Genomic DNA, 24,481 nt, shown 5'->3' with positions numbered 1-24,481 from the left:
GAAGGCTCTAAGTCTTACTGTGTCCGATAAAGAGTCCCAAAATAGATTTTTCCAACCAAATAAAGTGTTTTATTCAGATATTCATGTGGATATGGCAGTGATGTTAAGAACAGCTATTCAAGTAGCTGAAGTAAGCCCTTCAAAAGAAGTCACACAGCTTTGAGACTTGAACAAATTATTGTATGATCTCATCCAAGAGATCTAAATAGCTGGAACATCTGCAAGAGTCGCCACCGATTTATTTAGCAGAGTTCATCAGTAGTTCATCAGCTCTGTTTGCACAAGCAGGTGCCAGGGCAGCCACTGGAGTCCTACACATGACTGAGAACGAGGAGAGGGGGAGGAGGGTGGGACAGAGATGAGTGATTTTATCCTCCAACATGGATGTGCATTAGCAGGAGTGAAGTCCCTGCTGAATTAGGGCAGCGCCTATTACTGAAGGAGAAGTGCAGAAATGCTTTTTCCCAGAGAAGTATTACATGCACAAGTAACTATATTGTTAAAATTTTTTATTTGTGACAGTAAAGAAACCATTCAATACCTGATTGACAACACTTCTCTCTCCTGCAAACACTCATGGTATCTGTAGTGTTTCTCAAGTATTGCTGGATTGTTCATTGCATCAAAGTGTAAACAGCTCCATCATAAGGAAAAAAAAAAAAAAGGAAAAAAAGAAAGAAAGAAACATTTCCATTGCTTACTCCTCTGTTAAGGAGTTCCCAATAGATCTTTAACAAGAAATAAGAGAGAGTCAGCTGGGATTTTACAACATCATGTGAAACAGAAAACTGACAGCTGGTTTTGCATAGTTAGCCCAGAGATTTTGAAGCGATTGCCCCACGCCAGTCTCACCTGCCCCTCCTCGCCCCAAAAAGGCAAAAAACATCACAGCACCTTGGAATCAGAGGCACAAACTTGTCTTTGTTTTACAAATAGGGCTGCGCGGAACTGTGGTTTATTAGGTTGAAAACAATCTGTCCAACAGAGGGTTACGCCTTCGGAAGTCACAGAGCTACAGATTCTTTTTCTTGTTTTTGTTTTTTGTTTTTTTTTTAACACTGAAATTTCAAAAGCTGCAACATCAGCACACACCAGTGTCATTTAGATACTTTATTGTCCCCAACCAGTCTAATCAAAATCATGCTGTAAGAAAAGTGATTGTGTACACTTGACAACCAAAACGTCTCCAGGTGTTGAGTTTCTTCCACGTAAAACTTCTGCTGTTTTAATAAAGATCAAAAGGGCGAAACAAAGAGACAAATTATTCTTCCAAAGCTACCTAAATGAACACAGCAATATTGTACATTTGCTACCATCTCCCCATCCCAAGCCTGCCACGCTTCCTGGTGGTGAACAAGGATTCAGCGCACAGCCCTAAGGTTACAAATGGCAATTTCATTGTTAACACTTCAGTTGGATTTCAAGGGTCTAAGGCATTCTGCCTTACAGCTTAATTTAAAAAATACCTATACAGGCAAAAAACCGTTTTTTAACCCAACATAAAAAGGACAACAGAACTTCGGGCCAGGCAGCTTCTCTTTAGAATGACCAACTGGGAAAAGACTTTTTAATATTTCTGTAATAGCCAGAAATAGAACTGAAACCCAGGGTTTGTAACAGCCCTAGTGACCTGCATGCACTAACTGCACTTCAAAATATGCAGGAGATTTAGGAAACAAGGTTTGTTTTTATTTTTTCCTATTTGAATTTTTTTTTTTAATCTTGTATTTAAAATACAATCAAATACCCGTATTGCAAATTTTACAAACATTCCACTCGTTCTCTGACTTTATGGACAGAACTCTATTGCTTTGTTAGAATCTAGAAACTCTAAATACACAGCGTATGTATATCCACGCAAACTCAACACTTGAAATTTCAAGTATGATGGTAGTGTCAAAATAAACAACTGTGACAGTTTGATCCCTTTGGCCAAATCTGGATACCCAGGGGGAGTCCAAACCTGATTGCAGAGCACTCTGAGTTTTATTTCCATATGAGTTGGGTGGGTTAAAAAAGATAGAATTGATCAGAACTTACAGAAAAAACTCTTAAAACTAGCAGAGATCAAAGCTGTGGTAAGATTTTTGTCTTTGTATTGTCACCAAGTGTCATTTTAACGCTGTACTAAGTTACAGTAATTTTTTTTTTTTTTTTTTTTTAATTTGAGGATTTTAAGAGCCAAAATAATACAGTACAAGCGTGGTTGTACAGAACATCATGAGAACCGTTCCTCCAGAGGCTGGTGCAGAAGTTCAGTTGCCCATTCTATGTGGATTTGAAAACAATACAAGACACTTTAATAATAGAATCAACATTCATTCACAGACTTAAGGCAACTGGTTCATGAAATCGCTGCTTCCAGAGATGCAAACGGGTGACATGGTTTGTCTCACATCCAACAGGTCACAACTGTCACACGGCCCTGTCTCGTGGATTATTCATTGTCTGATTGTTTGGTCTAATGCTAACGAGAAAAAGTCTTTGAATTTCTTCAGCCATTCCTCTCATACCTGCACGACTAACTACAACCTGAATACTTCCCTGCAAACTGCACCTGGGGCCCAGGAGCCACAGGCACAGTTGTAAATACTGCTCACAGAACAACTCTTTTTTTTTTTTTTTTTGGCAGCTTACAGTTTCATTACTCTGGAGTCAAATACAAAATTAAACCATCTTAAACTGAAAGTAAACATTAATGGACTAACCAGAATCCATACGTCCTTTTTTTTTTGTTTTTTTTCCTCTTTATATTTTTAAACAAAGTAGGCTTTTTTTTTTTTTGAAGTTTTTAAATTCTGAACTCGACAGTTTGTCTTTTTGCTGTGGCACAGATTTATACAGTACTAAGGTGATGCCAGCTGGTTAAGAAACAAAAGGGTGATGCCGTACAGACTCACGGGTGTGACGGGACTGCCTCCAGCACCCCTGGGCCCAGCCACAGCTGGAGCACAGCTGGAGCACAGCTGCACTGCAGGGGGCTCAGTCTGATACTGCACCCACGACAACCCACTCGCTGCCTGTGTAGACTGGCCTGCCCTTCTCTGGTGGATTTGTTAAGCTGCTTCACCAAGGTTTTTGAGACAAGGGTCACAAGCCAAGTCCATTGCAAAGGAATTTGGTTTTTTTCCCAAGTCATCAGGACTTTTTGAGAAAAAGAGAAAAGGCAAAGGGGGATTACAATTCAGAATTTAGCACAAGGCTAATTAGAAGCACCAAATAGTCCATTTAGTCTTCTCTGATGACAGCCAAACGCAGCTGCACCTTTTATGTTTGCAGATTTCTGCTGTGGACAGTAACTGGAAGGTGACACTGGAAATGGGGGGTTGAAAAAAGGTGTGCCTTGTTCTTCAAAGGCATGAAATATTTAAAAATTATTCATCCAAAAGGGTGAATGCCACTGAAGATGTTAAGCAGGCTCTCAGATTCAGAGATGACTCTAAGTCAACTCCAAAGCCAGAGGACTGATTTTAGTCTAGGCTAGTAACTTCTGCCCTTCCAGCAAGACTTGATACAGCTCCTAATCTGCACCTTACACCTTGGGGAAAAAAAAAATACAAAACAAAGGTGTGGGCAAAATACTTTCTGCATTTTCATGTATCAAAGAAAAGAGAAGGCTTCACCTTAATTGGAAAAAAAAAAATCTCCTTTACAGGTCACCTTTAACTGGGTTCTCTGGTATATCAAATACCAGTGGATTAATCCATGGGGGTGGGTTATGAAGCCTGCATTTTATTTATTGCCCAAGTTTGCAGCTTACAGAAAATGTCTCATAGCACAGGCACAGTGGCAAAAACAGTATAACAGCCGATGGTCAACTCCATTTGGTGAGTATACAGTAGCAGCAATTAAAAGAAAAAAGTACTCCAAACAGCTCAATACAGATCCAGCTTACCCAGATGGGGTTGTTTTGAGAAAAGAATCTTAAACTAATACATAGATCTCCTCGCCGTTCTCCCAAGATAATGGTTTTCCAAAAAAGAAGAGGCATGGCAGTTGTGCGCAAGCAGAGACAGCAGAACTTCATCTGTCTGGAATTAAAGGTGCTTTAGGTCTCTCAGCCACCTCATTTTCTCAACTCCATCACTCCCTAAATACTCAAACAACTGCAGATATGTTTTAAAACTGTGCCCAAAATCCTCATCAGTGAAACAACCACGTTAATGACCCCAATTCACCCCTCCCACAAACGCCTGAACCTTCTGAGCATGACAAAGTGTAATACAACTTAATGTCATTGTGGAGACAGGAACCCAGCATCTTGGTTTCAACTTTTTCCTTTGTTATATATTACAGTGCTCTATAAAATTTTTTTCCTTTTTCCTTTTAAAGCATTTAGACAATACAAGACTAAAAGATGTCTGGAAATACGTCTTATACAAAAATGAATTTTTATCTTAAAATAACATTCAAAAAGGCACTTCATTCTGTAAGAAAAAATTCAGAGTCAGGTCAACTGCTCTAAGCAGGGGGGTAAAATTGTCTGCATAGTGGGAGGGGAAGAAAGGGAGAGAAATTCAACTGCTGAAATACAAGCTTCTTTTTTTGGCATGTTTTAAGAAAAGCTGATCCAGTAAAAGATGTCCATTTATGAAATTAATTAAAAGAGTCCCATTTAAAATAGCTTCTTTTTTTTTTTTTTTTTTCCTTTAAAAAAGTAGTCTGAACACATGACCTTAGGAGTCAGGCTTCTGAAGGCTTAATAGCATCACTCATGATTGTCCTTCGTGTCCAATGTAACAGGAAGATCAAGAGTAGCACTTCTGACAGGGGTGACCTCCCCAAAGCTTACATTTGAAAGAGCTGAAAGAGATGGAGACAGCCTCTAGCAACTGCAATCTAGGAGCAGGAGTCAGTCAGAGTTAAGGGCTACCTGTTGCAGAGTTTATGAAGCATACTGTAAACTTCTTCCTCTTTGCTTAGTCCTTCAAAGAAAGGAATAAGATCTAGCAGCTCTGTGTCTGTCATGTCATCAAACCAGGACTGCACAGGCACCTGAAACAAAGCAACCAACAAACACTGAGAGGGTTTCATGATGTAAAAGACACATGACTTTTGTCTGTGTAGGTGTTCTGTAATCACCATCATCATCATCATCAAGGCAATTAGCTACTCATTACCATTCAGGTGGAGCAGCAGGTTCAACCCCAAGCCCAACCAGGACAGCTGACCTCCAGCTGCATGTTGAGGTGACCCACATGACCCCACACTGGGCAGCTCTCCTTGCTCTGCCTCCCGGGTATCCAGAACAGACTGGAAGGAAGACACAGCTTATGAAGCTGCACTGACACTTTATTTACATGCAAATCTTTTTTTTTTTTTCCCCCCTCTAAGAATTATCAGAGTGAGTCACCAGGCACAGGCAGGAAGCAACAACCCCTTCTGGCATGGGGTTTGGAGGAAATGTTTACCAGCAAGGGCAGAACAGTGCTCAGGTTAAAATGTTACATCTAGAGAGTGGGTTCAGAAAAAAACACATGTAATAACCCTTCTTAAATATGTGGGCTGGATTTGGGGAAGGTGTTCTGTGTTATCTTCATTATGGGAGTACACTGAGGTCTTTCCAAGACTATCTTGGATCTCGTTACAAGCTTTGGTTTCTGCAGAGACTCGAGTATCACTCAGCCAGCAGCATTTTTCTATACATGATTAAACCACTCTGACAAGGCCCTTAATTTCATCTCCCAAACTTCTACGGCTCATTATTTCCTTGGCACTGATTTCCAAGATATGAAGTGATGATCTTGGATCAGGTTTTTAATTTTAACCATGAACATAAATTAGAGCTACAGGTCCTGGTTATTACAAATGGCAGCTTTAAACCACGTGTGGCACCAACCAGAAAAATGTTTTCACCACATCACTTGGGGCATCACAATATTAGGATCTGAACGTGAAAGCTGACTGCTGGAAGATAAATAGCTCATGTTACAAAAAAAAAGTGATTCTGGAGACCAAGCAAAGCAGTGTTCTTAATAAAAGATTTCCTACACTGATTTTAACAGTCCACAAGGAAGACAGCCTAAAAACACTGAAGAAAACAGTGCACAGCCTGGTTGTCTAAAAGTCAGTAGATCTGAGGAGTTCCAGCTTCTGCCCTGGCAGCTAAAGCAGATGTGAGCAGCTGTACTGGCTGCAGCCATGGATGGAGCACCCCAGACCTCTCCATCAGAGCTTCTGGAGCCAATACAAACACACTGAAAATGCACATTGCCCTCATTATTGTCCCCTACAGAACTGCAGCCTGCCCTTTACCCTTATTCCTAAACCTTGATGAACTAATTCACTAACAGTTCTAATTATGGAGTTAAAACAAAAATAACTGAGGGAGGAGCACAACAACACAACAGGGTCTGTATTTTTTTTTTTTTCCTTTTCCTTACCCATAAATGCAGATCTCAGTAGCAACCAGTAAAGCATTAATTATCTTGCCTAATAAAATATTATTCACACAATGAAAAAAGATGGGAGTACCTAAAGAAATTCAAGCCAAACCATTCTTTCTGTAACCACCACTCCAAAGAACAAAATCCCTGTTGCAGGGCAGCTTTGATTCTTAGAGCTAAGTTGGTTTTTCAGGTTCCACACCACTTGGTATTTCTCAAAACTGCTGGACCTCAAGCCAACAGCTAAAGCTCAGAGCACACGAGCAGTCATGGCTGTGACACGCTGTCAAGATCAGTTTACCCACACCCTTCACCATTTGGCAGTGAGCCCCAGAACCTACCTGCAGCCTAAGAAAACACAGAATCTGACACCAGCCAGTGCTCTGCAAAGTCTATTTTCTGAATCACAGAATCTGGGCAAGGGCCAGAGAGATGAAGTTACACTCAAGTTACTTCGAATACTTACTGCATTTTCAGGATGGAAGATGTAAGATGCAGGAGAATTATCAACTATAATAACTTTACTCAGCTCACGGCCCAGTCGACTCAGATCCTTCACGTAATTTCCTCGGTGGAAAACACAGGATTCTCTAAAGAGCCTTGCCCTGAACACACCCCAGCGATCCAGTAAGTCGGCTACTGGGTCTGCATACTTAAAAATAGAAGTCAGAAGCAGCAAGTTAGCAACGTGCACATAAGGCTAATTCACAGAGCCAAAGAAGGGACACGAAATAATTTCAGATAAAATGCCCTTTTTCTCCATTTTCTTCCCTGCTCCTTGTTAATTAACTCACTTGCCTGCAAACCTGAAGTGATTAATAGATAAAGCAAAGGTAGGACAGTTATCTTTCTAGAGAAGGCTAACTCGCACGCTAAATGTTTTCTGTGATTTATTGATCAGGTTTTATTGTCAGGGCCAACTCAAGAGTTACCCTGAGAGTTTTCTAGAGGTTGATGGATCCAGAGATCTCACCTACCATTACCATAAAACCAGCCAATGCTAATACAAAATCAATATGAAGCATTTCCCCAGCTGATTTGTTTCCATGTGCCTCTGAAGATAAACTGCAGCGAACACATCTGAGCCTGATGTGGCTCTGCCAAATCATGCCCTCGGAGCAACTGGGTCAGCAAGACTCTTAAGATTACCAAATTGCATAATTGGGTCATAAAAGATGCTGTTAGGAAAAATACCCATGAACAATACCAAGGAAATTCCCATTTTATACATAAGATGATACTTTTAGTGAGGCACAGCTTAGAATCCAACAATTTATATAAACTGACCAAGAAAAAGTATCCAAATAAACTCCAACATGAATAACCACATACTTGAAGATGGTAGTTACACCTTATTGCTGCACAACAGGAGTTACCATTTTCCTGTATTTTAAACCAAGAAAAAAAACTGATGTTGAAGCCAATCATCTTTTGGATATGAAATAAGGCACCTAACTTCAGCATGACATTGGGCAGTATTCAGATTTTTTCAACATGACTGAGCAGTTATGTGGTAAAGAGAATGCAGGGAAAAAGGCTTTATAGAATATCAGGGTCCTATCCCCTTCCACCATCTCTACACTAGGCTGGAGCAAAAGCTTGCCCTGCTAGAGCACTATTTAGAAATAACCAACATCATCTCACAAACAAGACACCACAAATACAATACACTGAAGGAAGTGAAGAATTCCAGCTCAGTCTACTACTGCAACATCTACCACCGAAACTACCTACGAGCCACTACTGCTACTGCAGGACCAGAGGGCACAAAATATTCCTGGTGATGTTTCAAGCTTTGCAAAAAGGCCTCATTTTCTAACTCCAGATAGCAATTGCACCTTGACAGAGCAAGAACCGTGGCTCCCAATTTCCAGTGAGTTTCTGAGTCACTGGTTGATGGTGTAGACGGGGTTTGATTTGGTGTTTTATTTCATGCCCAGCTTTAATGTGCTGCTTCACTCGCACGCTATTTGTTCTAATTTCTCACTATAACCATGGTAACTTGTGAGCCTTTCATATTGGCATCATGAGCAATGCATGGAGGCTACATTATGAGACAAGCCCATATGTGATGGTGTTACCATGGAAACACTTACCCACACACTAGCAGACAAAGTACACACTGTCAGACAAAGAAGCAGAAAAGAAGGGGAAAAATTAAGATAGTACCAACTGTGGAAATAATTATCCATAGAAAACCCAACCAAAAGTCCACTGACTAGCACAAAAAGGGTTAAAGAGATGAAGGGACGAACAAACCTTGGCTAGACTGGCTGTGAAGAGTACACATTCAAAGAGCTCTCCCATCCTCTGAAGAAATTCGTCTACGTGTGGTCGTTTCAATACATAAACCTGGAATGATAATGGCATTTAGGTCAGATGGTGCTCAAGAAAAGGTAAAAAAAAAAACCCAAACCACTCCAGCAATTCCAGCACTTGAAGCAAAGTCAACAGGGAAGCAATTCAAATGAAATGCTGGGGAAAAAAGAAAGTACACAAGATAGAAGTAGAGACCCAATAATGAGAGATTGGCATGCATGGGCTGCCAAGACCCTGCTGATTATGCAACTGCAAACACCGAGCATCATCTGGAGTGGTGCTCCTTGAAAAATCTCATTAAAGACAAAGGCAGACAGGAAGGCTTCTCAGAAGTGAGGATGTGGCTCTCCCCACCAAACCCATTCTGGTGCTGGTGCCTTCAGTGCTCAAGAGCTCCACAGAAGGAATAAATCTGATGAAGCCTCTGTGACGGCAGGAATCACACAATAGGAACCTGTTTTTGTTTTGTGGCTGATCCTTTCATTTCTGAAACCCCAGGTGCTAAGCACCATAACTTTCTATGGAGAGTGATCAAGCCCTCCAGCTCTGCAGAGAGCTTTTCTCACCGAAAATCTTCACAACACCATGCAGAATGCCTAAAAATGCTGGTTCTGCAACTTGCTGACAAAGTCCACAGCATCTTCTAAAGAGGACTTTGCCAAAAGATGGCAAATTCCCAGGATCTCTCTCCTCTTCAGCATCCTGCCTTCAGCACTGCTCTGCTGCCTTTCTGCCCTGGCTTGGCAGCCTACTGTCAACAACCTGATTAGCAGATATTAAAACCTCCTTGCTCCTCTTTTCAGAGCACACACAACGATTTTGTGTTCACAGAAGATACCAAAATAAGGAAACTACTGCTCAGAAAGCTTGGAAGCAGCTCACAATAGACTGGGAAGCTGAAGAGGGGAGTCTGCTTGAAAAGTATTTATCTGTCTTGTTTGCAGTTAGATTAAAAGTTTGAGAGAAAACATTGGCAGCATTTTATCTTCTTTTGTTTGGCAAATAATCCCTAATACTGGAAATTTCAAGTGGAGAACTCTGGCACAGAGCTGAATTCAGGAGAAACTTCAAGACTGATGCTATTTCAGGAATTTCATTCTTTGATATGTTAAACTAGATTAATTGTATGTATTTTACTAGATTCATATTAATAAGAAGTAAAAAAAAAAAAAAAAAAAAAATCAAGGTACCCAGAGAAAAAGCCTGAAGGAGAGAAATATGGAAACAGCAGCTTGAACTCAAGTGTAACAATTAAAGCCTTCAGCAAAAGAAGAAAAAAAGAAGCTGTGTAATTGAAATTGAAAACCTAAATTGGAAAGCAAAAATTTTTTTAAAACACATATGATGGAGCTGTACCTTAATGACTAAAGCAGAAATGTTAATTTCCCCCTTTATGCAGCATACAGATCATACCATGAAGTCTTTATCTCTTTTAAGTTATTTCTGTGAAATTTATCTAGACGATTTCTGGCCTCATAAGCATTACATTCAAACTTAGATACAGATAACAATTTATAACCCAGATTTCTTTTTTTTAAATAACCACAGCAGCACCTAAGCCATCAAAGAATTGTGACATTTTATGGATTAAAGACAGTTAACAGATGTACTTCAACACCACTCTCTTTCCAGATAATTACAGCAATGTTTCCTGTATTTCACCAGGCACAAACCAAGTAATTTCCTCTCCTGTAACAATGCAATTAATTTTTCATTTAATTCTTTCTACACAATGTTGGGCTGTAGTGTTTCCTCTCCAAATTCTATCTTTGAATTTTTTTAAAGACAGACAGCTGCAGTCCCTCTCCAGTTGGGTATCCAGAGAGTATCCAACTTCCCAGATGTGAAAGACAGCAGGATCCAAGTTAACAATTAAGTTCTTGATTCTTCAGCCTTAGGTTTTATTCCTACACTGATTTTTGAGGGCACAAAAGGGGCACCCCAGAGTCTTAACAACATTCTTGGAGAGTAAGTGCTGGAATTTAATATTAATTTCCCTTTTAAAGCCCAGTGCTTCCAGCCACAGCAGCAGAAGTCTCCTCTTTGCTCTCCATCCCTATCTCTGCCCGTGTCAGTGAAGTATTTCCACTTGGAATGTAATTACAAACTCCCTGCCAAGGATCTGAACTTTGCTGCTTGCAACATAACCCACCTCCTCCATCAGAAGCACACAGTAAATTAACCCCAGAGCTGCAGCCCCAGAGCTCTGAGCCACAGCTTGGGCTGCATTTGCCAGTCTTTGCAATAAATGGCTCTTTTGGCTGCTTTTAGGTCTCCTAATTCTGCACCTAATTGAGGATTAGCTGTGAATACACAGCACTTTTAGTTGGATGGTCTCCCTTCTGCAGTTTTAGGGCTCCTGATCCACCACAGAGCAGTCACAGCCTCCTCTACTTGAGTTTCTCTTGCTGCTTTGCCTTTAATCCTTCCCTGCTGGGATCTGGCCAACAGATTTGCTTCTCATGTTAAATGCCTAATTAATAATAAATGTCATTTCTTAAGATGAAGTCTCACCAAATTTTTCCCTTAATTGTTTCCCTCTGTAAAAAGCCCCAATTCCTTTGCCTTTTTTTTAACAACACTGATTTTTTTTTTTTTTTTTTTTTGGCAGAACAACCTATCTTAATACTCTGGATAGTTATTCTCCTTGAAGTTTTCTTTGGGAAGTCCTACTCAGACCCTGGAAGCAGCTCCAAAATGTACTGGCATCCTGGGCTACAAAATCTCTTTGGTTTACTTCGCATAAAAGCTTTCTTCAGCTGACAGTACAGCTCTTTTCTCCTCTTCCTTCTCATTTGGAATTTTTTCCCCTTTACTTTGTTAGTGGCTGGACTTGAATCTCAATGCTGCATGGTTATTTGTGGCTTGGCTTTTTCCTCCACTGCCTGATGTCTTCAGTTGAAATCTCTAGACTAACTGGCTCCTGGCATTTTTCTGAGATTTATACACTGTCTTCAGGGCATTAAAAAAAAAATCATTTTTTTTTTATTATTGTATGCTCACTAATTTTTTCCCTATCACAGCAAGAATTTGGAGGAATATAGTCTTTTTTCATTATTATTATTTAAAGTGAACCCTTCTCAACATTTTAAGCACAAATCAGGCACTAGGCATGTTTCCACAGGATTCTTACAGCTGCTAATGGCAGAACACAAGCAATTATCTTTAATTGTTTTCGAGCATTTCGTACTTCCACATGAATTTTCTATATCTCAAAGCAGCCTCAGCCTACAGAGACTCAGTATTTGTGAAACCCAAAGACAAACCCAGCTCATTTTCCATCAATTTAACAGGACACAAAGAATGGCCTTTCAAAATCAGCTTGACAATGAGGAAATCTGCAAGTAATGACCAAAAAAAATCTGCCATGACAAGTCCAACTCCTGTAATCTCCTCTTTTGTGGGGTGGGTGCCTCTTCCGAGCAGTGAGCAGAAAATCCCACGTGTCCTGGAGCCTCATGGTCCTGGTTCACACAGTTGTGGTCGTGTCCCAGTGCAAGTAACCAAGAATAGGCCAGTTAGAATGGACACAGCCTATCCTGGATTACTTGAACCAGGCCACAGCCTTCTGCAAGAAAATCCATGGATTCTGAGCTTTATAGGAAGGAAGTTTATTATTTGAACAGCATTTTACCCCCATTAAAAAAAAAATTGCATATTATGTTCAAAGCATACATGCCAAATGTTCCTTCAGCTTTCAACAGTTAAAAATAAGCAATTAATTGAATTAACTCCCCCCTCACCCCAAACACTTAAAAGTTAGTTTTACTCAATAAACAAATTATAGTTAAAAATTAAATTCAAAATAACACCAAATCAGACTCTTGCTGGCTGCCCTCTTTACTCTTGGACATCAAGAGCAAGGCACAAAGCCACTGGAATTTAATTTGGATGAAAGATTAAGGACAAGCATTCCCTAAAGACCTTCACTTGCTGGGGATTAAAGCTGTATTTGATGCACAGCTTCTGGTCTGGGGGCTGTGCTCACTCTGCACATGGTCAGTGGGAAGCAGGGTCCAAGGGAGAGGATGTGCTCCTGCAGAAGTTAAATCAAGGTACCCAACAGGTTGAACATCTCCCTCCAGCCACCACTTTCACCCTCACTGAGCTTCCTCTCAGTTCCACCACATTCCACTGGATTTCCCAGAGCTTCTCCCTTGTACTTTCTTTGGTGGAGCAGGAGATCAGCTCTGATCTCCTTTCACCCAGAGAACCAGAGGGGAATGAGAGAAGTGGCCAGAAGGGTCAGCGTGCACCAGAACCCTCCTTTTGTATCTGGGCCATCACACCCAGAACAAAGTGTGGGATTCTTCCCTGGAACTTCAGCTGCCCTGGGATGGGCACAGCCTCTGCAGGCATCCCAATACCCACAGCAGAAAGGAAGGGAGGTTCCTCCACACTTGACTTATTTCCTTCTTAAAATAAAATGACAAATCCTTTCGAAAGATAAGGTAATTTAGGCCGGAGAAAGAAAGATGGGAGAGGGAAAAGGGATGTTAAGAAAAGCTGGTTTTTAATCTAGGTAAGCTCATTTACCCAAGCACCCTTTAAGATGATGAATTGTCCTCCCTATAAAAAAATACCCAAGAGTCTCTCTGACCTTTGGATTATAAATTATATAAGGGAAAACAAATTCCCCAAACAAAATACATTATTTTTATAAGACCTCTGTTGAACAGCAAAAAAACCCAACACCACATTTACCATGACAAAAACATGTTAGGTAAGTCAATCTCAAAACTGTACTTCAGGAGTACAGCAATTCAATTTGCCACAACTTGTACTTTCTGGGATGTGAGATCTGAACAATCTCATACAATTTCAAGTCTCCCTTTGAATGGGCACCTCTGAAATGGTGTTGCTCAGTTTGTTTCCACTGGGGTTCTGCCTAAGGCAGAGTTCAAGGACAATAAAAATCTGTCAATCTCCTGCCGGACAAGGTACCAGGCTCACTGGTGAAGCAGGGATATGCACTATGGACAGAATGGTTCCACAACATTTCCCATCTCCTGGGATATTCTCCACAGGTGGAAATATTTCTCAATGTCAGTGATTAATCTTGGAGTATATAAACTGCTTAAGAAAATGGACACGCATTATACAGATGACAAATCCTGATAAATGACAGAAATTGCTCATATCAGTTCATTATGCTCTAAGTGACTACAGAATTACAGGTTTGAAGTGGGAACAGGTTGTCAAAGCTCTCCAGCCTGTGTTAATGCACATCAGACTCAGCCAGAATATCCATTTTTGCCCTTTATCACTGTGTAAAATAAATGAAAAAAAAAAGATTCCTGAATGTCAGCAATATCACAGAGACATTACACACACAGGCTTTGCCTGTTCTGTGTGCCACACAAATTACCTTTATTTCAAGAATCCCAGATTTCTCACAACTACCTTCATTTTTACCTTCCAAATGAGACCAAGCTATTTACCTGTTGTAGAGGTTAAGAGCTTGAAATACAAAGAGTGAAGCAATTTCCTTGAAAATTATGCAGGGAGTCTCCAGCAAAGCACAGAGACCAATTTCACTTGGCCACCTCTGTCAGAGGAGAAGGAGATGCACAAATCTGCTCCCTTTGGACTCAGTCATGAGGTTTTTGCTTGCTTGGAGGGGTTTTTTTTGTTGCTGTTTTCTCTTTTCCCCCCACAAGGAATCATCTCCAGGTGCCAAGCTGCATCATTTTTGGTGAAGAATCTGAGTTTGCACCAAGGAATGGAAAAGCAACAGGCTTTTGAAATGTTTGACTGTAAAGCCCAAATAGCCTTTTACTGGGATTTGTTTCAAAATGTAAATATGTCATCTTGACAAGCTAAGTGATCACAACTCTTCAGCCATTCAAAAACTCATTTTCAGAAGCATTCTGCCAAGTTTTAGGAGAGAGAATTTGTCTGTTCTACAGCACCAAACACAACTGAAGCCCACATCAAATCAGTACTGAAAATCACAAATCTCCCAAAACATCACTTAAATGTTTTAAGCATCAGCTCTGGTGAACATTACAGGTGGAAGTACCCTAGATATTGAATTTTTCTACATAAAACAGGCACATGGTAAAAACTGTCAAAACAACTATTACTTTAAAGCACATTTCAGTCCACTGACTGATATTCAGGAATCATTTTAAGAGTGACAAATACATGGATAGTTTCTATCATAGGAAATCAGACAAAATTATGAACTAACTTTATGATCCACCAATTAGCACAAGATTAAAATACAAACCTCCTTGTCCAAGTAAAAATAATCCATAAAAATCATCCATAAATAACGTTTCAAAATTTAAAGTATTTAAAATCTCTGTTAAATCACATCTAGGGGGGATTTGCTCCTCAGTAACTGTAACATCCAACACCCAACAGAAGATGTTTCACACAATTTGCAAGGTTCATGTATCAGAAAGGCCCAGCTTCACATTAACCTGTTTAACTCATCTCCAGCAAGAACTTCAATGCCTGCCTGAAGAGGGGAAGTTACAGCACTGTAATTTATTTATTCAACCCTTCAGAAATGTCTACTGATTAAAGACAAGCTAAGATACATGGAATGGACTGATTTTCAAATTATAGGCATTTTGCCTTTACTCAAAACCATTTCTTAGAGCCTTAAGTGAAGTTCTTAAAGACATAAAAATTCATCTCATGATTTTGTCCCGACCTTTCAAATATGCTCAAGTATCGAAAAACGCCTATCAATTCAAGAGGAACTTGAATTACTTACAGGAATAAAAGGGACAGAAATTAAACATAGACTAGCACAAGAACTGAAGAACTGTCTATTTTTCCTTTATACTTTTATAAAACATAAATGAGCTTTGGCATGTGAGCTACCAACATACATTGGAGCCAACTCATAACCTGTTTGTCTTGGAAGGAATGAGAAATGCAGTGTTCAAGCAGCTTTTTTCTGGGCCCAGCAATGTTTGAAACCCCATCCTTACATCATTTCCTGTTTGAAAACATTTTAAAATTGAGAAAGAGTCAAGTATTGAAGTCCTGAAAGAGATATTCCACCTGATCACACAGGGATGCCTGCCTGCAGTCCACAATACACAGCCTCCATGCTTTGCAAAAGGAGAAATTATTGGATATAAAGCAGCAAATGGAGGAAGGGAACGTTCTGGGACACCCAGGACACAATGCTGAAGGAAAAACCAGCACTTACCTGATGTATGGTTCCATCAATTTCAACAGGAACGATGAAATCAGCATTGCTAATTGGCTAGAAAGAATGACAAGGAAATAATCAGCATTAAAAATAAGATCATTAGAGGGAAAATTTCAGGGGCATAAAAGGGAAGAGTACCTACTTCTGAGGAACAAGTTAATAATCATTACTGACTACACAGATCCACTCTGTGTGTGCTCTTACACAAGTCAGAAGCTCACAGTTGTAATTCCAGACACTGCATTTCCCTCTTCTCTCCTATTTTTAAGCTTAATACAAAATGTGATACTGCTTGAATAACCCCCACTACCACTGAGTGTGTTCATCAGGAAAACACCTCTTTGGATCAATTCTTTCCCATCCATTCTTTGTGGATACATGACCACCAAGAAAATCAGCTGTGTACTCCAGATATTCTGCTCAGGATCATCCATTAGTGATTAATTAAAAATAAAGACAGTGGTAAAAGTAATACCTACTGGTTGTACTTGAATCAGCACTGCAACAAGACTTAGGTTGTACAGCTAAAGGATTCTAAAGATGCCAATACCAATCAACCTAATCATGTAAAATTTCATGTGAATTCCAAAGGGAAGAGCAGGCACACTCTGCCCAAGCCCTTGAATCCATTTCTCCAACCTGTCAAACACAACTCAATTCTCAAGACTTACTGTGAAAAACTGTTGGTCAAGTAGAATTGCTTTGGAAAGCAGGAATGTGAACTGTAGACAGTTCAGGAGTACCTAATCTAATCTTGGCTACACAGCAGTGGTAGTTGGGAACAGGCTGCTGCCAATGTTTACTGGTTCAAGTGGACACCAAACTTAGGTACAGCTCATGCACTCTGTCCACTCTAAAAAAAAAAGCCATGTAAACATGCCTGGCTGGAGCTTGGAGCTCATTCCCTCATCTGCAGCCTGGAAATGGCCGAGGCAGAGCTGCCAAATGGAGTTTTAACATGACTAATTAACAGCCACTATCTTTCATGGATAAGAGCCCAGTCTGTAACTGGTATTACCAAGCTAAGGCTGGAAAACATCTTCATTCAGCTCTGTGAGATTCATACAGACTTTCCCACCTGGTTTTCTGAATCAGTCAACAGGCTGATCTCAGGAACCACCAAGAAGATGCCCCTGAAGTGTCTGCGGGACTGGAAACAGACTTTAAACCCATTCAAGGGGGGCAAAGAAGTGCCAAGAAAGCAGAGGAGCAGCTGAGGTAAAGAGACCAAGAAGCAGATCACAGACTGGTGAATCTAAACAGGTGCTCTGTGAAAAAATGGTGGGCAAAGAGGATCCTGCAGTATTAACCTGCTAGCATCACTTTGATCCCACTCCCTGGAGAAACCAGATTCTAATTCCACTGTCAAACAACCCTCCTGCCAGCAGAGCAAAATGACCACAAGAATTTCTGTGGTGGGAAACACCCTCTCTCAGGAGCGAAGAAAATAAGGAAGATGGTTTGATCTGACACCTGCCAAGTGCTGGATCTGAGGGCACAGGAGAGGCTACATGGAATCCTCTCATCCTGACCAACCAGGACTGGCAACCAGACCTCCAGAGCAGCTGGTGATGGAGAATTCCATCCTCTTGATGACCCCGGCGCTGGTGTGATCTGAAGGATTCCTCAAATACACACAGATCAATCTAGATTTTTCCTATGTGACACTGAGCAATTTCCCTGTCCTGCTTTGGAGAAAGACAGAGGGGAGGCTCCCATCTGTTCCCTGCATGAAGCTCCTCAGATAAAGACACACTGCAGCTCTAACAGCCACAGAACAGGTACACAAAAGTTCTGATGCTTCACCTTAAAAAGAAACCCAAATGAATTGTCAAGAAGCCTCAGCCACCAGTTCTCCAGCTCCCTGCAGACTTTGAAGAGGCTTGCACACACTTGAAGCATTTATATATGCATGACTCCCTTCAGCAAGAGAAATACTCTGCAGCAGCAGCAGCAGCAGCAGCAGCAGCAGCAGCAGCAGCAGCAGAATAGGTCACTGCAAGCTGCTGAGGCTTTGAAATCCACTGATAAAACTACAGCTTTTACAGAATTTAATCCTAACAGAAGCAACTTCAATCAGATGCCAGAGAAAACCACATTCTGTGTGAGCAACTTTGGTTTTTCCTAACAAATAAAACTCACCCTCAGACTTTGTAACACTGACCAAACTACTCCCAACTACAAATTTGCTTCCCCCACTTACACTTCACGTGTTATGTTGCTTTCTTGTTGGCACTGGTGATAGAAAAGGAGCACGGACTGGGGTTCTGGTCTCCTCAGGGAGGGAAAAGAGGAGAAAAGTCTGCAGCAATTTGCTGGCTAAAGGTTTGTGGGGCTGTGCATGTGAAGCACATCTGTGCCTCCAGTGGGAACCACAGAGACAGAGCCTGGAAGAAGGCAATGCATTTCCACTGAAAATCCTCAGCTCAGTCAGAACCGTTTCTATTTAATAAAAAAAAAACCAAACCAAAAACTTTCAGCATTTTAAATGTTCTAGAAGTGTTTCACTGCCAGTTTTGAATAGGACTGCATTCCAGGCTTGCATGTGGTTTAATACTTTTTATACAAAACCATGTTTACATCTCCTTGATTTAATAATTATTTTTTGCTTCTATGATTGTTTTATGATGGGAATGATAACTATCCTGTCTATCTATTCCCTTTTTACTCTTGCCAAAGAACCCCAAACTTTATTCCTTTAATATGCACCTAGAATGAAAGACTAGTACCTCCTTAAAGCTTCACAAATATGCAGGGGCATAAAAAGATGAGAATTACCCTCCTTCAGATGTTGCTGCTTTCATAAAGAGCACTTTAAATATTCTGCCTCTCTGGTTGTGTCAAAAAAACATGTAATCTGCATTTGAAATACGAAGCCTATTTCATAACAGAATTACGAATTCTAAAATATCAAGTGTTTTAAATAAAGCCTTTTGTACTAAAACTCTCAAATTTATGTATGCTTTTCCAGCTTTTAAGTGGGGACCTGCCTGGTTAGAGAAGACATGTTTTAATGGAAGAAGAACCCCCAAAATACCCCCAAACCCCTACAAACTGAAAAACTACAGAAGTAACTTGACTGCCCAGGCAGAGCAGGGTGCACAAAGGTGTTCAAGCCCCTGCTCTGCTGGAATGTACCATTTTATTTGATGTCAATTCATGGTCTTAATTCACCTGAAGAATTTCCCTTCATGAAACAAAACCCAAAGAGCACCACTGGACAGTGCCAGCCACTAAAGAACTAAATTCATTTCCTCCAGCACTTGGTTTTCTCTTACACACCCCCAGTCACAGGGTTTCATACTGAAATAACAACATTGTAGCCCTAAGACTCAAATACTGCAGAAATTCCAACATCTGCCCAACTTTACTGACCTCACACAGAAAAGAACCAGTTTTCTTTCCCTCACACAAAACATTATTCAGTGCTCATCATCAAGCAGAAAAATCTTTTGGTCTTTCTTAAATATCTACTCAACATCATTTAAATACCCATTAAATATCATTTGAATGAATGGGAGGATTAAAAGGAGCCTGCTAAGAAACACTCTGCAAAACCTCAGTCCTACAAGAGAGATTTACAACTGTGCCAACCACTAAACATGCAGTTCTTTAAAATGATCAAAAAAAAAAATTAATAACCACCTAAACCGAATCTCATTTTGTTTCAAAAACCAGGAAAAAATCACAGTACAAAATTACCCACAACACTCAGAAAACAAACTTGTGTTTTTACCTTTCAGGTAACACTAAGTGTAATGCTTCATTTTTATTATACACAATTAGATTTTTAAATTCAGCTTTCCCTTCCTATTCTTGACTCTTGTTTAAACAGGAAGGCAAGGCTTCTCACTTCCCAATTCAGCTGTGGTTTTTATCTCCCTGAAAAGTTCTCTAGGACAAGCTCAGCCTGGGTACAGAAGACAAATCTGGCACTGAGGCTGAGAGGTTCCTGCACACCATCATAAATTTTCTATAACATCAGGCACAATAAAGACAGAGAAAAAAATTCTTCATTTCAGTTTGAGGCACAGGAATATTTGTTCTAGTATCTCCATATAAGGTTTTCTTTAAGTCAACAAAGAGAGGCTGCTGCCAAATTCTAACCACAACATGAATTACAAGTTTGCATTTTAAATACTGGCAACTAAGAAGTGAAGGATAAGAAGTGGAGTTGATGCTTGCAGGGAAAATGGAGTGCAAGCACCCAGAAGACTGTAAGGGTGGCTAATCTTGTTTGGTAGCAGTAAGGTAACATTATTAATTCTTATAAATTCTCCAATCAATGTATAAAACCAGCAGACACTTTATCAGTATTAGATGTACTAATCAGAAGTGCTATCAGTACCCTGAGCCAATTTAGACTTTGTATTTCTGAAGCCTCCTAATTTCAGCCCTACTTAAACAACAGGAAAACCACCAGTACCTTCACCCCATGCTGAACTCTGAAGGGTTATAGAAGTTGCCCCTTGAAGGTGACTGACTCATCAGCAACAACTAAATGGTATTTGCCTCCCTGCTCTGAAAACTAAACACTTCAAAACACTCACTGTGATCAGGACAGAAGGCTGACCTGAGGAAAACAACATCTTCCAGCAAGAGAGAAGAGCCACCACTGGTGCCCAAAATCTCCTGGTTTAAGGCACATGTAACCTAGCATAAAGCTGTGCTGATTCTCCATTCTCCTACGCTACCTATTGGCATCCTTTAAACTGCAAAAACAAACCCCTAACTTCAAAGCAACAAATTTTGTACCTGTTCAAAACACAGGTCCTTGCTGGAATATTTAAAGCCATGAAGTCAGTAACTATTCCAGGCCTTGCTGCAGTCAGTGTGATTTTCTCAAAAAACCAAAATAAAACCAGCAATCTCTGGAGTTACTCCCCGGAGAGCTAAATTAGGATGAATAATCATAGGAGAGGCAATGAGGACTCCCAGGCAGAGGCTGTGAGAGGAGTTCAAGTGTTAAGAGGCTTAACAGTTCCTCCAGCATTCACTGACAGATTCAAGCTGCAAGAGATCCCTTTTGAATTTACTTACCTTAAATGAACTGTGCACTAAAGTTTCATCTAAATCAATGACCACACACTTCTTCCCATAGTCTGATGCTGTCAGTTCTGGCAGGAGGTATTTAGCTGGTGGCTATAAATGAAAAGAAAAGAGGAAGACAACAAAAAAAAGTAAAACCTCTATGGAAGGGGCACCCTTCTGTCAACATTACTATTCCAGTAATTACTGGGAGCTGGCATACGTGACTTGAAATCAAATGCTTTTCTGGGCACATCCCAAGGACATGTATGGATATTAATGGCTCATGCAACTGCAATACCCATACAAAGACTTTTCTTTTTAAAATTATTTTCCAAATGAGAGGCTTGTTTAGAATGACCTCCAAAGCAATAGAAATTAAAATGGTAAAAGACCACCACCAGCTAAAAAAAAGCAGAAAACCAGGATATTTGATACAACATCTTTTTCCAGTGGCTCTTCTCCCAATGCCTGGTTTTGGTTGCTGTTGTTATCCTACTTCCAGTCAATGCCATTTCCAACCGTATCAGGCTGATGGACATTTGCACAAATCATTATTTCTGTTTGCCATGAAAAATGCTGAAATGGAGCAATCCATCCTGATGGAAGACAACATTCCTGATTTAATCTTCCTGGACATGTCTTCACTCTTATTTTTACCACTTATGAGGGTGGTGATCCACTTCTGTGTGAATTATGCTCCCAGTCAAGGTATTAAAACTGCAGTGAAGAACCTGAACAGGGCTCTTCTACAGCACTGCCCTTACTAAAAATGGCACCAATCCCATGAACTGACAATTCTCCTGAGAGCAATGCAGACAGCCCCATATTCTTCATGTCATTTCCCACTTCAGCGTCCCAGTTTGCAATAAAAATAAGTTACTTTAGATTTTGGTACTGGATACTTTCTGAAATCACAGAAATGGGAGAGAACTCTTCCATTTGGTGCTGAAACACTGCTGCCACTCAGAGAGGGTTTTTTTTGATGAAGGAAAAGGATTAGATTTATAGTAAAGTATGAATAGGGAGAAGCCAGAGACTGAGAGGAAATGAAATTAATTTACACTTGGATACACAACTCCAACTCCATTCTTTTCCTATCTTTTTATCTGTTCACTGTTGCTCTGGTAAAGATTCATCATCTGTCAAAGGTTTCTTCTTTTCAGTGGCCCTTTGTAGAAGTGCTTGCAGAGATCTGAGGCCACCCCTGTGCAGGCAGGGGGTGACACAGGTGAGGCAGGCACCTCTGGACACCCTCCAGCAGCCAGGGCAGATTATCAACCACCGGCTGAATTCAAGTGTCACCTTGATAGATACCAGCCAATGATGCCTAATTAGCCATTGTTTAAATGAAGCACCTAAGAAATCAGATTCTGGACTTAATTTAAGTGTTTTTAGCTAAAGCAGGAGTTCTCGGGGGATTTTTAGGAGTGTTCAATGAAATTGATTTAGTTCCCTACAATTAACATCGACAACAGTTCCCTCAGCAGCCAAACTGGAAGCTGCCCTGCCTACAAACCACTTATCTCAGTGCATTTCCTCTCAGCACACATCTGACAACGATCTTCAAATTAAAACAGCTTCTGCCTAGTGCCTGCAAAGGCTCCATCCACCACAGCCACCTAACCAGGCTGAAATTTATACAGCACCTGTCTAGGTTATGGACAGTCCCACAACTGCTTCAGTTCCACCTCTCCACGCTGGCAGCTAGGACGAGACCTAAAGAATTTCAGTTTCTCCCTCCTATTCAAAGCCTAAAAGGTATTTAGCACCCCACCTCAGTTTTTCATATTAAGAAGGATCCAAACTTGCAACCTAAATAAATTAAAAGCTTACTGAAAGAAAAATCCAACCTATTTAAAGACAATAATCTTCAGAACCCATGTTCCAATAGTTCTTGTCTTTGAAGACGAAAAAAGGTAGGAACATCCCAAAAAAACCTTAAACATACTTTTTTTAAAAAAAAAAAAAAGTTCAGTTTATTGTTGTACTCAAAACTCTTATCTCCTTTGAATTTTTGACTACATTAATCTGCACAAGCAGTTCAAAGCCAGAAATTCCTTCTGCTATGTGAATTCCTTTATCAAACTGAAAATATCTGTATCTATGGAAAAATATATGGAAACAGATAATTCTTCCATATAAAAATATGCATATGGAAAATATGAGCACTGTCTTACCACAGATACCTTTAGTTTTTTAGCTGGAAACTGCTGCATTTGTCATCAAGAAAAGGATGGACACACACCAACGACTACAAAATACAAGAACTTTCATCTCTGAGAATCTGAGAACCCAAATTCCCTGACTGCACGGTGAGGCAAACTGTGACTGTTTTTTTTCCACCCACCTGCACCTCTGCTTTCAAAAGAAGTGGCTGGGACAGGCACAATTCACCTGTGGTAGCTACACCGAGGTGCTGGTTATGGCTAGAGTTTCTCTCCCTTTTCAGTTTTGTTTTAGGAGATCATGTGCAATTACTGACCTAACTTGATCCAACAAGGGCACAACCAACTCTCCTAACAAGCTTTGGCATCTTGAGTTCAACCTGATCTTGTTTCCTTAAGTTCACATGTCTGAAGATCAGAAGAAATAAATTTTCCATTTCACAAACTGCAATTCTGTTGCTCTCAACTATGAAAACATTCACCCTCTGACAATATAACAGGGATACGGAAATTATTCTGAAGCTGAAGTCACTACTACAAGTTGTGAGGCTGCTAAATAGCTGGTGTAGGACTTGGGAGCAAGGGTGGCAGTTTTGAGGTTTTTAGGAACTTGAAAGGATTTGTATGCAAAGTATCAGCCCATTTGTTTTGCTGTTCAAGCTTTCTGATCTAAAGCAATTTCCACCTGTCAAGGGTAGCAAAGCTTTTAGGCCAAAACAAGCATTACTCAACATTGTGTTTTAATTTTCTCACTAATAGAGACACACCCAAGAAGAGTTCTAAATACCAGATTTCCATCACAGTTAAGAGTGAACAGTTCTGGAACGTTGATAATTTATTTTTATTTTTACACATATCAGCTTAAAAGACATCTGAGATAATTAAGAATATTTAATTGTGGCTAACAGCAACTCATATTTACTATGCAACACTCCCCGAAAGGCTGCAGACTTCCACAGAACTCAGCAGAAAAATAACACGTGGTATCTCACTGGCTTGGTCTTCAATTCCAACAAGACACAAATTGTATACAAGTTAAACTAGTCACTGTTTGGGATTTATGCATTCCAGCCAGGTCTCGTGGCTGACCAGCTCAACAGACCTTGTAGTGAAACGACTGCTGCACTGCTTCAGTCCCGTGGAAATAGTATATTCCCTAAGAAAAAAAAAAAAAAAAAAAGGGGATGGTGGCGGCAAGAGAACAGGACTTTTGGTTGAAGCATAAACAGCTGGTCAACACAAATCTCGCAGAAATTCACTGTATAGAACAATCATCAGCTCTCCTCCCTGTAGGCCCGTATTCCCACAGAGACAAGTATCAGAATTAATAAGCCCTTTTTCTTCCCTCTCTGTACTGGCAATGCTGTCAAGCCTAAGTGCAGCACATTAATTTACTGTTCGTGTCC

General features: G+C 40.3%; 1 protein-coding gene across 3 annotated transcripts in view; it reads right to left on the bottom strand.

Annotated features, from left to right (window-relative positions):
* Positions 1 to 492: 492 nt before the first annotated feature.
* CTDSPL (CTD small phosphatase like) overlaps positions 493 to 24,481 on the bottom strand; it is an 80,934-nt gene continuing 56,945 nt past the window's right edge. For 2 of the 3 annotated variants that reach the window (XM_082288721.1, XM_082288722.1), the window contains 5 exons: positions 20,920 to 21,021; positions 15,877 to 15,933; positions 8,646 to 8,738; positions 6,853 to 7,038; positions 493 to 4,995 (listed from right to left, as the gene is read on the bottom strand). In XM_082288721.1, the coding sequence (XP_082144847.1) occupies positions 4,870 to 4,995; positions 6,853 to 7,038; positions 8,646 to 8,738; positions 15,877 to 15,933; positions 20,920 to 21,021 (564 nt within the window). In that variant the 3' untranslated portion in view covers positions 493 to 4,869. Of the gene's footprint in view, positions 4,996 to 6,852; positions 7,039 to 8,645; positions 8,739 to 15,876; positions 15,934 to 20,919; positions 21,022 to 24,177; positions 24,232 to 24,481 lie in introns of all 3 variants that reach the window. The other variant, XM_082288720.1, reaches the window with a different exon arrangement.

The sequence above is a fragment of the Coloeus monedula genome (genome assembly GCF_965178545.1).
Source record: "Coloeus monedula genome assembly, chromosome: 1".
Taxonomy (NCBI): Eukaryota; Metazoa; Chordata; class Aves; order Passeriformes; family Corvidae; genus Coloeus; species Coloeus monedula.
This window is presented reverse-complemented; position numbering and strand designations above follow the sequence as displayed.